At 44.2% G+C, this 14,465-nt stretch overlaps 1 protein-coding gene across 1 annotated transcript in view; it reads right to left on the reverse strand.

Annotated features, from left to right (window-relative positions):
• Positions 1 to 14,222, reverse strand: part of C2H8orf82 (chromosome 2 C8orf82 homolog) — a 50,034-nt gene extending 35,812 nt beyond the window's left edge. Inside the window, exons 1-2 of the mRNA XM_033933849.1 lie at positions 13,960 to 14,222; positions 1,461 to 1,509 (exon numbers count right to left, since the gene is read on the reverse strand). Coding sequence (XP_033789740.1) covers positions 1,461 to 1,509; positions 13,960 to 14,103 — 193 coding nt within the window. The 5' untranslated portion in view covers positions 14,104 to 14,222. The remainder of the gene's footprint in view (positions 1 to 1,460; positions 1,510 to 13,959) is intronic.
• Between the last annotated feature and the right edge of the window lie 243 nt (positions 14,223 to 14,465).

The following is a 14,465-nucleotide window of genomic DNA, read 5'->3' on the forward strand; positions in this document are numbered from 1 at the left end:
AAAAGAGATGGCTGAGGGGAGATATGACTGAAGTTTACAAAATCCTGAGTGGAGTAGAGCGGGTACAAGTGGATCGACTTTTCACTCTGTCAAAAATTACAAAGATTAGGTAGGGGACACTCGATGAAGTTACAGGGAAATACTCTTAAAACCAATAGGAGGAAATTTTTTTTTCACTCAGAGAATAGTTAAGCTCTGGAACACGTTGCCAGAGGTTGTGGTAAGAGCAGTTAATGTAGCTGGTTTTAAGAAAGGTTTGGACACGTTCCTGGAGGAAAAGTCCATAGTCTGTTATTGAGAAAGACATGGGCGAAGCCACTGCTTGCCCTGTAACAGTAGCATGGAATATTGCTACACCTTGGGTTCTGGCCAGGTACTAGTGACCTGGATTGGCCACCGTGAGAAAGGGCTACTGGGCTTGATGGACCATTAGTCTGACCCAGTAAGGCTATTCTTATGTTCTTATAACCTATGCCTTCCAAGCCGCCAAACTAAACCCTTGGCTGGCCCAAATGGTCTTCAAAGCCCACAACTACCTCGACTTCAGAAAAACACTTAAAACCCACCTATTCCAAGACCAAGACCCTTAAAGACCATAATGCCCCTTCTTCATTCCTCCTCCTCCGTCCTACTGAAACTTCTCCCCCGTCTCCCTCCTCTCCCCCTTCTTCCTCCTTGCTGTTCGCAACTCTATGATCAATTTTGGTATGTACCCACTCGTAACTTCTTTTTCCTTGCTGTTCGCAACTCTATGATCAACTTGGCATGTAACCTCTTGTAATTTGTTCTAACCAATGTGAACCGCCTAGAACTCTTCTGGGTATGGCGGTATACAAAAATAAAGTTATTATTATTATTATTATTATTATAAGAAGTCCCAAGAAAGGCCACCTGGTACCTTCCACATAATCGGGAACATTCTTGAGTATGACAAATTCATGGTTTCACATATTTTTAGAGTTAGTTTGCAATACTAATAGTTGGGATAAACTGTCAACCAAAATCCATAATATGTATCTTTGTTGTCTTTATTACCCCAGTCATAACTCATAATCCAAAATAATTGATTTAAGCCCATGTTCAAATTCCACAGCGGCCTCTTGTGGTCTTGGCTAAGCAACATAAGCAAGGGTGACACTGGCAATCTCACCCCATTTAGGGTCTACCATGGAAACTGTCACATTTGTGGTGGCCCTATAAGCCAGTCACACTTGGGGGTATGTGCGCATGGGACAGAGAGTGAGAGTGTGTAATTGGTTTAAATGATTATAAATATTGCCCTGTTTGGTTTGGGTTTTTTGAGTAAGTGTTGTAGAAGGGCAAGTCCCAAAATTGTGTCCTATTTCCCAAAGCCCTCTAAATACTATGAAGGTGCTTATGACCCAGGCATAGAGAGTGCAGGAAAGAATCACAGCTGAGATCTATGATCAGAAAACAAAGAGGTGCTACACAGCAAATACCTTTAAAGCAGGTGATGAAATTCTTCACTCGAGCATCATCCAGGAAAAGCTGGGAAAGAAGACACGATATGAGGTTAAGGCACCGGATGGAAGCTCAGTTCCCAAAGCTACAGAACTTCATTGGTTTGTTTTATGATTGCAACTGTGAGACATTTACGGTTTGCTAAGTGTGAAGGTATGCAGTAAATGCCATTTGCCTACCTAACACAATTCCCTCCCTTCCCATCTGATCCCACTTGGTGCAAGTACTTCCCCCTTCCAACCCTCCCCCCACAAGCAGACCCGGATCCCTCCCAAACTCTTCAGGTTTTGTGTATAGGTGAGCGCAAATTGTGTAATAGTATCTGGGCGCCCAGATTCCATTATAGGACAGAGTTTAAGTCAGCCTTTGCTCACATCCTGTAAAAGACAGGCGTAAACGCGAGTGCTTAAATTTTGCCTTTTAGCGTATAATTTATATAGGAAGTAGATTCCCCAACTTTGGAATCTACTTCCTATATACTTGCGCGAAGAAATGGATCTGGAAAGATTTAAGAGCAATTTAAAGTGCTTTCTTTTTAAAGATGCATTTGACAATTAATAAAACTAGTTCCAGTTCATTAACCTGACAACAGATCTGGATCAGGAGCACTATATAAGCTCTGGCTCCGATTCCTTTGAGGTTTTTTGTTTTCCCCCTACCTAATGTCCTTCTCCCTATATGTTTTCTTTACTATTTACAACTTGTATTTCTAATCCTCCTTCCCTCGAATAGATTGTCCTGTCTTGTAAGTCATATTTATATAATTTTGTCTCCCTTTGATTTTGTAATTTATATTTTTATTTCTGTACATCGCTTAGAAATTGTTATAAGTGATTAATCAAATACGCAATAAAACTTGATCATTCTATAAGGTACAAGTGTGCCACCCCCTATGGATGAACCTGTGAAGTTAGGACCCATCACACATGTAACATGCATGTGCATAATTGCTAATATCTTACTCCCAAATTCTGCTTTTTGGTGCCCAAAGTTCAGTGCACGTAGCTATGCACAAGTTAACTGTCATTGATTGGCAAATTACGCCTCATAAGTGCTGCGAATTGAAGTTAACTGAAAGTTACACGCACAACTTGGTAGGCACATAACACAAAGCCATGACAAAGCCGTGTCATGTCCACTATGCGTATCTAAAAGGGGGGCGTATTTAGGAGGCGGAGTGTGGGAATTTCTTTAAAAGTTATGGACAAGTCTTTAGTTCAGTGTTTCACAAGCTTTTCCCGCCACGGCACACTAAACTCGACCGGTGATGCCACACGAATATGTGTTAGTGTGTCTGGCTTATATATAGTGAAGTAGATTTTTCCCAAGGACCAGGTATCTATAGTACAACCCAGGTGATACCGTTAGTTCACCCTTAATGCCTTGTGTCAAAAAAGAGCTTTTCAATGCATTTTTTGCCCTCAGAGATGCCACCAGAAGATCACTATATCATATCTTCTGGCTTTATGCACCCAATCGTCATTGGGTCAATATATAGTGTATATATGACTTTCTTATTATTTTTCAATTATTTTAATTTTAAGACAATAAATATTTTAAAGGAGTTTTTCATAAATTGAATACTTAGCTGACTGGTGGTTGGTGGTTAGCAAGGGATTAATGAGCCAACATGTTTCACCCTTAGAGGGGGTTTCCTCAGGGCTACTATCCCTACATTTTCAAAAACTTCACTGGGTGGTCATGTCGTGAATAATTGGTAGGAAAAAGATAGGCAAGTACGGGTATTATTTATAGTGTGCATGTTGTTCATTTCTATACTTAGCGTTTCTCCTACTAAAATAAGGTTTTCTTATTGTAGGGATAGTAGCCCTGAGGAAACCCCCTCTAAGGGTGAAACATGTTGGCTCATTAATCCCTTGCTAACCACCAACCACCAGTCAGCTAAGTATTCAATTTATGAAAAACTCCTTTAAAATATTTATTGTCTTAAAATTAAAATAATTGAAAAAGAATAAGAAAGTCATATATACACTATATATTGACCCAATGACGATTGGGTGCATAAAGCCAGAAGATATGATATAGTGATCTTCTGGTGGCATCTCTGAGGGCAAAAAATGCATTGAAAAGCTCTTTTTTGACACAAGGCATTAAGGGTGAACTAACGGTATCACCTGGGTTGTACTACACGAATATGTGTGACATCATCATGTGGTTCAGGGCGGAGTTTTGGTGGAAAGAGTTAGGCATCAATATTTTAGAACAAATGCTTAAGTCGGAGTTGCCTGTTATTTTTAAGTCAAAAATAGTAGTAGGTGGTGAGGAAAACACTCTGAAAGAATGCAGGGCTGAGAGGTCAAACTCGATAACAATATAACACTAGAACCAAGACTTCTCAGAGTAAATGTCCAAAGAAGAAGTTAGATGAAATTCAAATACAATAAAGTCAATGCATTTATACATACACTCAGATGTGTGTAATCCGACCAAGAGCCGTGGCTCCTATAGCCGAACCCACCGTCCCATCACTGTGTAGGACTATAATGCTGGTGCTTCTTAAATAATAAAAGTATTTTTCAGTGGCAATTAAAGGAAAAACAATTCCCACTTAACTTAAAAGGGGTGTTGGTAGGTCCCGACATGGACCATGTTTCGAGGGTCTTTTTCAAGGAACCCAAAGGAGGTGTTGGTAGTTTCAAATGCCAAGGAAATAATTGCTGGGTGATGTAGACGAGAAAAAATTATACTAGAGTGATAAAAGATAAAAACCAAGGTTTTAAGATTAATACAAAATGCTTACATAACATTGTCTAAAAAGGAAGCTCTAAAAAGCAACACAGGAAAGGGCACTTGCCATAAGTTGAAAAAGTCGCTTCTAATCCTTCAAAGGTATGGCGGCGAACAAACGCCGAGTTTAAATGTCGAGGGCAAAAAATGACGTAGTGCCGTGAAAAACGGAACTATGTACAGATCAGCTGAGCTGCACTGGTACGTCTTGTGAAAAAAGCCGGCCAACTGGGAAAATTGTTAAACAAGTGGTCATACTAAGGAAAGGCCTCCAACACCCCTTTTAAGTAGGAATTGTTTTTGCTTTTATTGCCACTGAAAAATACTTTTATTATTTAAGAAGCACCAGCATTATAGACCTACACAGTGATGGGACGGTGGGTTCGGCTATAGGAGCCACGGTTCTTGGTCAGATTACACACATCTGAGTGTATGTATAAATGCATTGACTTTATTGTATTTGAATTTCATCTAACTTCTTCTTTGGACATTTACTCTGAGAAGTCTTGGTTCTAGTATTATATTGTTATTTTTAAGTGCCATCGAGTCCTAGCAACTTGATGATATCATCAAGTTTTTGGGGCAAAATACAGAAGTAGATTGCCAGGCCTTTCTGTAACCGCTGCAACTTCAAAGGACAACTTAAGTGAAGATTCTATCTTCCTATCCTGGATGTCCTTCAGCGCAATAATAATAATAACAGCTTATATACCACAATACCGTGAAGTTCTATGCGGTTTACAAAAGATTAAGCAAAGGTACAAATTGACTGACTTCAAGAGGGGAAGAAGAAAGAGAAGTAATTAGACAGGAAATTCATTGTTGAGGAGAAAAGTGATCAAGAGGACAGTAGGTCGCTATTGAGAGGAAAGAGATAAGTGGATCAGTTGTCAAGATGTTTTAGGAACAGGTGTGTTTTTAGACGTTTCCTAAATACCTCATAAGTAGTGGGCGAAAGTAATTGTTCTAGGTCTTTACCCCATGATGCTGCTTGGTGTGAGAGAAGGAATTCATGGTGTTTTTTCAGTTTGCAACCTCTCACTGGGGGGGAAACGAAGTTGGAATGTGAACTTCTCTTGTGTCTGTTGGTTGAGAAGGAGAAAAGGTCAGTAATGTATTTGGGGGCAAGTCCGTGTAATGCTTTAAAGCAGAAACAGGCAAATTTGAACTTTACGCCTGCCTTCATCGGCAGCCAATGTAGCTGCCAGTAGTAGGGTGTCACGTGGTCAAATTTTTTTTAGTCCAAAGATTAGTCTGACTGCCGCATTCTGCACCAGTTGTAGGCGTCGCATATTTTTTTGGGAAATTGCCAAATAGGCGATGTTACAGTAGTCAAGCAGGCTTAGTACGAGGGATTGGACTAGGATTCTAAATACCCCCCTCAACTGGCAATGTAGTCTGTTTGGTGACCACGGCCACCAAAGCGTCCACCTTTGGGAGCTTAAACCTCTCCAGCTCATCCTGAGCTAAGGGGTACAACTGCCGCATGGCCTTCGTCACCCGGAGACCCGCTTCCGGCGTGTCCCATTGAGCTGTAATAAGCTCCTACATGGCCTCAAGAACAGGAAAAGATTTAGGCGGCTTTCGCGTTCCCACCATAAGAGGGTTAGCTGACCCAGATACAAGGGGATCCTCCTGAGAGATATTTACCCCTTGTAATTATACTCCTATCCTGAAATGTAATTCTACTGGAAATGTCCAGATATCTTCTATAATGTAATCCGCCTAGAACCGCAAGGCACAGGCGGAATAGAAATCCCTAATGTAATGTAATGTAATGCTTTAAATATCAAAGAGCAAAGTTCTTCCCTGGGAAAAAGACGGAACGTGGTAGGATCATCCATGTCCCTACCTAGCGCCTCCTCCGTATGCAAATCTGGCACCTCTCCCTCTTCCAAAGACTCAGGAAGAGCCATGGACAAGGGGGAGACCGACACAGGGTCCCCTTCATCCGTGGTAGCCAGCCTCCAACGTTTAGCCGCCTGAGACTGCACCGGAGGAATAGCAGTAGCCGGGAGCAAAGAAACATTCAAATCCATGTTTTGTGCAGGCTGAGAGCTCTGCAATAGAAAGGCACGGTGCATTAACATAATGAACTTCGGCGAAAACGTGCCCTGAACTAACCCCACCAGCCCAGCCTGCACAGTGTCCTGCAGCGAAACCGCGTCCCCCCACAACCTCAACAGAAGCGCCGACAGCCGCCGAACTCCTCCCCGACGCCGACGTTCACTGAAGTCTGGCGGGCTCAACAGTGAGCGAAGAGGAGCTCGACCACGCTTCACCAGCACGGGAAAAAACAGACTCGCTAACTGGCAACAGTAAATCCTCTGCCGGAGCCTCTGTACAGCTGGCGGAACACAGCCCCAACGGTGTTCTGTGCTTCTCACAGCGCGAATACCGCTTAACCGCTTCTGCCGCCATTTTTTTTTTTTGAAGTGCAAACACCACACAGGAGAACGGACGACAGACAACACTAAACCGCCTGAAAATCCCGCAGTTAGCACCAGACCCCCTAGGGAGAAAAAATGCCTACTCACCAAAAACACTCCTTCCTGACCCAACAGGATAGAAGTTACGGCTGGCAGTTGTAAGCTGTAAGCTGACAGGAAAGTACAGCACAACTCCTCACTGAGAGGCTCTCTCTTTTTTTTTTTTTAGGAAAGAAGAAAATTTAGAGCCCAAAGTAAACCCCTCAATCCACTGGAGGGGAGGGTGGAGCAGGGACCTGGGGTGGCCCAGGTGTAACTCCCAAAGCTGGCACCGCTAAGCCAGTCACCCCTATCTATCTGAAGAGAAATATTCACAACAGAAGAAAATGAGTATTCCTCAGAATTTCCTCAAGCACAGCCAGAATTCAGGAGTTAGTTGAATAGCAACCATCCCCTGCTGGGAGATAGAGCATACTGAAGATGCAGGAGGCGTGCCAGCCAATAGGACCACCTGTTAATCAGTTTCTCTATCTCCACCTGCTGGTCGATGTGTGCTATCCCACTGGTCTCTGGATTCATCTGCTGCTGTGCTAAGGAAATTATAATTAGTACTATTATTATGGAGGTGGAGTCTAGCTTGCGTGGGTCTAGGGCAGAGCTTAGGCAGGGGTACTGATTTGACATTTGTAAGACTTAGGGAGTACTTGGCTTGAAGAAGTCGAGAAACACTGGACTAAGGAATCCAAACCTTCACTTCCATAACCATCAGATCGAAAGTTGGCCTACCCCATCGAAGAATGATGGATTGAAATGATGCTGCAGATAACGTCCTTTCTTCCGGGTCTAAGGTCTGCTTGCTGAGGTAATCGGCCTGGGCATTGTTCACTCCTGCTACATGCGCAGCGGAGATCACCTCTAGGTGTAGCTCTGCCCACCTGGACAATAAGTGGGCTTTCAGGCTGAGCTGCGCACTCTTAGTGTCTCCTTGGCAAATGGTATACACCACCACTGTAGCATTGTCCAAGGTAGGGAGAACGAGAGGGCACTCTCTAAAGTCGAAAGGGGATAGATTCTGTACGAACATAAGGAAGTTCTTCTTCACCCAGAGAGTGGTGGAGAACTGGAACGCTCTTCCGGAGTCCGTCATAGGGGAAAACATCCTCCAGGGATTCAAGACAAAGTTAGACAAGTTCCTGCTGAACAAGGACATACGCTGGTAGGACTAGTCTCAGTTAGGGTGCTGGTCTTTGACCAGAGGGCCGCCGCGTAAGCAGACTGCTGGGCAGGATGGACCACTGGTCTGACCCAGCAGTGGCAATTCTTATGTTCTTAAGACTCGAACCACCTGTCCTCCCAGACTCTTCTCCAGCTTTTGTAACACCAATCAAATGGCCCGAAGCTCTAGTTTGTTGGACCATTTTCTCTGGTAAGCCAGCCACTGTCCCTGGACTGGGAATCCATTACAATGGCCTCCTCAGCCAGACAGGCTGGCATCCTTATCTTTCCACCTAAGCCTGTCTCTCCTCTTCCCCTGTTCTTATCCTCCCTGTCTCACAACCTTGGGGTAATCTTTTGACTCATCTCTCCTCTCCTCTTCAAATATCCAACAAACTGCCAAAATCTTTAATTTTTTTCATTACAATATCGCTAAAATCAGACCCTTTCTTTCTGAGCACCCATACCGTCATCACCTCTCACCTAGACTATTGCAACCTGCTTCTCACTGGCCTTCCAGTAAACCATTACTCTCCTGTTCAATCTGTTCAAAACTCTGCTGCACACCTCTTATTCCATCAATGTCACTATGCCCATATTACCTTCTCTTCAAGTCACTTCATTGGCTCCTTATTCATTTTCACATACAGTTCAAACTCTTTTTACTGACTGACCTACAAGTGTATTTGCTCTGCAGCTTCTGGACATAGGTATCTTACAGTGAGTGGGAGTTAGCAGTTGAAAGCGGCCTCAATAAAGTGGGCTTTTAGTTTGGATTTGAACACTGCTAGAGACAGAGCTTGACGTACTGATTCAGGCAGTCTGTTCCAGGCTTACGGTGCAATAAGATAGAAGGGACAGAGACTGGGGTTGGCAGTGGAGGAAAAGAGTGCAGATAAGAGGGACATCCAATGAATGGATTTCACGGGGAAGGGGGGGTGAGGGGATAAGTGAGACGAGATATTGGGGGACTGCAGAGTGAATGCACTTGTAAGTCAGTAAGAAGAGTTTGAACTGTATTCGGAAATGGATGGGGAGCAAGTAAAGTGACCTGACGAGAAGGATAATGAAAGTAGGTGGCTCTGGCAGAATATAAATTGTGCAGCAGTATTTTGAATGGATTGAAAGGGAGAGAGATGGCCGATTGAAAGACCTGAAAGAAGCAAGTTGAGTAATCTAGGCAAGAGGTGATGAGATAAGGGTTTTAGTAGTGTGCTTGGAAAGGAGAGGTCGGATATTGGTAATATTAAAGAAGAAGAATTAAAGAGGCTTTAGCAGTTTGTTGGATCTGATTGGAGGAGGAGTCAAAGATGACCCCAAGGGTGTGAGCTGACAAGACAAAGAGGAAGAGAGTATTGTCCACAGAAATAGAGAAGGGGGAAGGTGGGTTTAGGTGTAAAGATAAGGAGCTCAGCCTTAGCCATATTCAGTTTCAGACAGCGGTGAGACATCCAGGCAGCAATGTCAGACAGGCAGGCTGAGACTTGATCCTTGATTCTTGTACAGACATCTAGTGTGGAGAGGTAGATCTGGGAGTCATCAAAATAGAGATGATACTGAAAACCATGGGAGGTCAGTGCACAGAGGGAGAGGGTATAGATGGAGCAAAGAGAGGTCCCAAGACAGAGCTGTGGGGTATACCAATTGAAAGTGGGATAGCAGTAGAGGAGGATCCATCATTGCATACACTGAAAGTGCTTTGGGAGAGATAGGAAGAAAACTAGGAGAGCAGAGAACCCTGGAATCCCATTGAGGATAGCATATCGAGGAGTAGCTGGTGATCAACAGTGTCGAAAGCAGCAGGCAGATCGAGAAGGATGAGGATAGAGTAGAGGCCTTTGGATCTCGCCAGGAACAGGTTGTTGGAGACTTTAGCAAGGGCAGTTTCCGTGGACGAAAGCCTGATTCCATGGACGAAAGCCTGATTGAAGTGGGTCAAGAATAGCTTGAAATGACAGGAAGTCCAGGCAACAGCAGTGAACAGCACTTTCAAGTAGCTTGGATAAGAAGGGGAGGAGGGAGATGGGGTGATTGTTGGAGGGGCATGTGGGATCTAGTGGTTTTTTGAAGAGAGTTGTAACTATGTCATGTTTGAAGACATCGGGAATAATTGCAGTGGAAAGTGATAGGTTGGAGATGTGAAAGATACGAGGGATGTCAGTGGAAGGGAGAGCGCTGAGTAGGTGGGTAGGAACTGGATCAGGTGGTGGATTTGGAGGAGAGAAGATGTACAGTTTCCTCTTCAGTGATTTCAGAAAAGGAGGAAAAAGTGGCAAGGGTTGAGGGAAGGTTGGAAAAAGTAAATTTGACCATGTGTCTCCTTTGCTTTTAAACCTTCATTGGCTTCCGGTCTATCTCAGGATTCACTATAAATGTGCACGTATTACTTTTAAAATTCTATATGGTATCTTCATCCCTCTTGTACCTTTATTATGGAATGCTTAGAGATTCTCCTATGCAAGAGGCACCCAACAATGCAAACTCTCCCTTCCTTCAGTGAAAGGAATCAAAGGAGTCAAGAATTTCAGTCAATCCTTGGTTTTCAAATTTTCTCAACTATGGAACGAACTTCCTCTTATTTTAAGGGGTCCTGGTCCTTTTCAACTTTTTCGTAAATCTTTAAAAACTATTTTATCAACACTGGAGAGACGCATGGTGGGAGACTTGACTCTTGGCCCAGGTCGCAAATTTTGTCAGGTGTGGGAGCACTTCTGGCAGGACCTCACACCGCGTGCTCGCAGTAGACTTTTGAATCTTTAAGATTTTATTCCCACTCTCAGCTGTTGGACTGGCCATGGATTCTTGGGGAGGGGAGGGGAGGGGAAGGGGGGATGGGAGGGGAACTGATTATATTGTTGAAAATGTTATTTCCTGAATGGTACTACTGTTTGGATTTGCTTCTTACTGCTGGAATAATAAAAATCATTTAAACATAAAAACTATTTTATTTGCCAAACACTTCGGAAACCATTCATATTAATATTTTCTGATTGTTACTTTTTTAAGTATTTTTTTTGTTACTGTTAACTGAGTCGAGCTACTTTCTGGCTGAAGACCCGGTATACAAAGCTAAGTTTTAGTTTAGTTTAGAAGGGATAGATGGAAGAGGGGTGGGGGGAGGTGACCTGGTTGAGAACTCAAGGTCAATCTTGTGAACTTTGTTGTAAACAACTCAGCCAGGAGACAATGGAGAGTAGGATACTTTGAGTAGAAAGTGTAGTGTGGCAAAGAGATGGCGAGGGTTAGAGCTAAGAGAGTTAGTTAAATGGGCGCAGAATTCTTGTCTGGCAAGTGAGAGGGCTGACTGGAAAGAAGTCAGCAGGAATTTGAAGTGTATGAAGTCAGCATGGGTGTGGGATTTAAACCAAAGATCGGGAACAGGAGCACAGGTAGTGGATGTTGGAGGCCAGCCTGGGTTAGGGTTTGGTACACCATAAAGAAGGTGAAATGGGAGGAGCGAGGGTATAACACATTATCTTTGAAATTAAGCCATGCCCAAGAGGACCTAAAATATTTCTGCTATTATTTATTTCTATAGCGCTGACATTAAACATGTAAGAGACAAACCCTGATCAATAAAGCTTGCAATCTAATCAAAACAGACAAACAGGACAACTAGGAGTTAGGGAATTTCTCACAGAGGGAATAATAAAATACACATTGGTAAGAGTTAGGAGTTAAAAGCAGCCTTGAAAAAGTGGGCTTTTATTCAGATCTGAACACTGCCAGAGACGTATTGACTCAGGCAGTCTGTTCCAGGCATGCAGTGCAGCAAGATAGAAAGGATGGAGTCTGGAGTTGGCAGTAGAGGAAATCAATTCTCCAAAAAAATACTCCTAGCATTCTTCTCCTTGCCTAAAGCAATGTTAAAATCTCTCCCATTAATTAAATTTAAAAACATCCCCAAGACCTCTGACACTAAAAACAGATTATCGAACATCTTTACAATACCATCAGGGGCACAGTCAAGAACCACAATTTCCAAATGTGTCCCACAGGTTATGAAGTCCTGTTGAGAATTTGCCAGAGGAGGAGGAGAAAGGGAAATGATAGTGAGAAGGCTTCTTATTCATACCTGAATGGGAGCATAATGTTTAATCCACTTTTGTTATCAATAGAAAATTAAATCCCAAATCCCGCTGCTGACATTTATTATGGACTTATCATATACATTGATTAAGAGACATCAAGATATGGTAGGGAGAGCAGCATTTCCCTCACGACTTGCTTCTCATTCTGTGAGCCATCCTCTAGTAACACTTACTCTTTCCAAGTGAATTATAATTTATTAGACCTGGGATAACCGGGCTTGTTAGGCCTATCACCAAAACCCACTCTCACTTTGCTTTCCTCCACCTCTTGAGAACATTGCCCTACTCTGTCAGCCCAATGGTCTATCCAACCCACTATCTATCCTGCATCCAACACTGGCCAATCCAGGTCACAAGTACCCAAAGAGTAGCAAGATTCCATGCTACCGATCCAGGGCAAGCAGAGCCTTCCCCTATGTCTGTGTGATCAGAGAATGGGAGTAAAGAGATTCAAGGGATAGATTGGAGTTGGCTGTAGCTGCAGAATGGGGGACAGAGGCTGGAGATGACCACAGCTTCAAAATATGTGTGTTGTGGGGGTGAAAGATATTGGAAGTGATCGAGATGGGAGAGACATCAAAGGAGGGAGTCTGGAAAGGGATTAGGACTTCTATACTGCCTTTTTGTAGTTATACAACCACACTCAAAACAGTTTACATACAAGTATTTCAAGCATTTTATTATCTGTCCCGGTGGGCTTACAATCTGTTTAATGTACCAGGGCAGTGGAGGATTAAGTGATTCGTCTAGGATCAAGGTACTAAGGCTGCAGCTCAAACCACTATGCCACACTCCAGGGATTCAAGACAAAGTTAGACAAGTTCCTGCTGAATCAGAACATACACAGGTAGGGCGCTGGTCTTTGACCAAAGGCTGCCGCGTGAGCGGACTGCTGGGCATGATGGACCACTGGTCTGACCCAGCAGCGGCAATTCTTATGTTCTTAAGTATAGAACAATGAAGCCATTGTGACATCATTCCCGAGGTTGTCTCTTAGGCACTGGTTAAATGAGGCATTATGATGTCACAATACCAGCTCTGGTTATCAGAGGCTGAAAATTTCACACTATTTATTCATTCAATTTTCTATTCTGTTGTCCCAGGGGAGCCCAGAATGGTTTACATGGATTGAGCTTGGCATGCAAGCATTTTCCCTATCTGTCCCAGTGGGCTCACAGTCTATCTAATGTACATGGGGTCACAGGGAACAGTGTAGGGTTTGAACCCTCAACCTCAGGGTGCTGAGGCTGTAGCTTTAGCTTTCACCACTGTGCCACTATCTCCTCCAATATTAGAAGTGAACCAAGTATAGAACAATCCAGCCATTATGACATCACTGATGCGGTTGGCTCTTATTGGTGGAATGAGGCATTATGACATCAGGGAAAGGGGTTGGGACTTCTATACTGCCTTTTTGTAGTTATAAAACCACACTCAAAGTAGTTTACATGCAGGTTCTTCAAGCATTTGCCCCTGTCTGTCCTGGTGGGTTCAGTGGAGGATTAAGCGACTTGCCCAGGGTCAGAGGGAGCAGCATGGGATTTGAACCCACAACCTCAGGGTGCTGAGGCTGTAGCCTTAACCACTGAGCCACCATCTCCTCCAATATTAGAAGTGAGCCAAGTATAGAACAATCCAGCCATTGTGACATCACTGATGCGGTTGGCTCTTATTGGTGGAATGAGGCATTATGACATCAGGGAAAGGGGTTGGGACTTCTATACTGCCTTTTTGTAGTTATAAAACCACACTCAAAGTAGTTTACATGCAAGTGCTTCAAGCATTTGCCCCTGTCTGTCCTGGTGGGCTCAGTGGAGGATTAAGCGACTTGCCCAGGGTCAGAGGGAGCAGCATGGGATTTGAACCCACAACCTCAGGGGGCTGAGGCTGTAGCTCTAACCACACTTGCTTTCAACGGAAGTCAAACCGTCCTCCTTTTTCTGGAGCCCAAGGCAGTGCGTTGCATGATTCAGGCCAGGCCTTTTGCTCCTCACCTGGCCTTGGTGGTCGACATAGTAGAAATACTCCCGAATCCGAGGCTCGGGGCTCTGGCCCTGCTCGTAGCTCAAGGGCCGGGCCGGGCTCTGGAGGAGGCAGCGCCGCCCCCACCCCCGCAGCAGCGAAGCCGCCCGCAGCATTGCGCCAAGAGCCGGAACCTTTCTTGCCGGCCCTCAGTTGCGACGGGGAACGCGTCCTCGGTCACACCAGTCCGGCCGAGGGAGCCGGAAGGGGCGGAGCAAAGCTCGGGCTAGGCGTTTGCGCGCTCGCCCGCGAGCAGCGTGCGCAGCCGCCGAGGGAGGAGGCGGTTCAGTGTGGTGGAGTTCCGCCCTCCACCTTTCCCCGCTTCCTGCTACCCATTGGCTCGTTTTGCGGGGCGGGGCTAAGTCTGTTGAGATAGTTTTATTGAATTTGTAAATAGAACAGTAGAAACATAATAGCAGTGAAGACCAATTGGGACTTACATAGCTTCAGAGTTTTTTTTCATTATTATTATTTATCC

The sequence above is a fragment of the Geotrypetes seraphini genome, chromosome 2, assembly GCF_902459505.1.
Source record: "Geotrypetes seraphini chromosome 2, aGeoSer1.1, whole genome shotgun sequence".
Classification (NCBI taxonomy): Eukaryota; Metazoa; Chordata; class Amphibia; order Gymnophiona; family Dermophiidae; genus Geotrypetes; species Geotrypetes seraphini.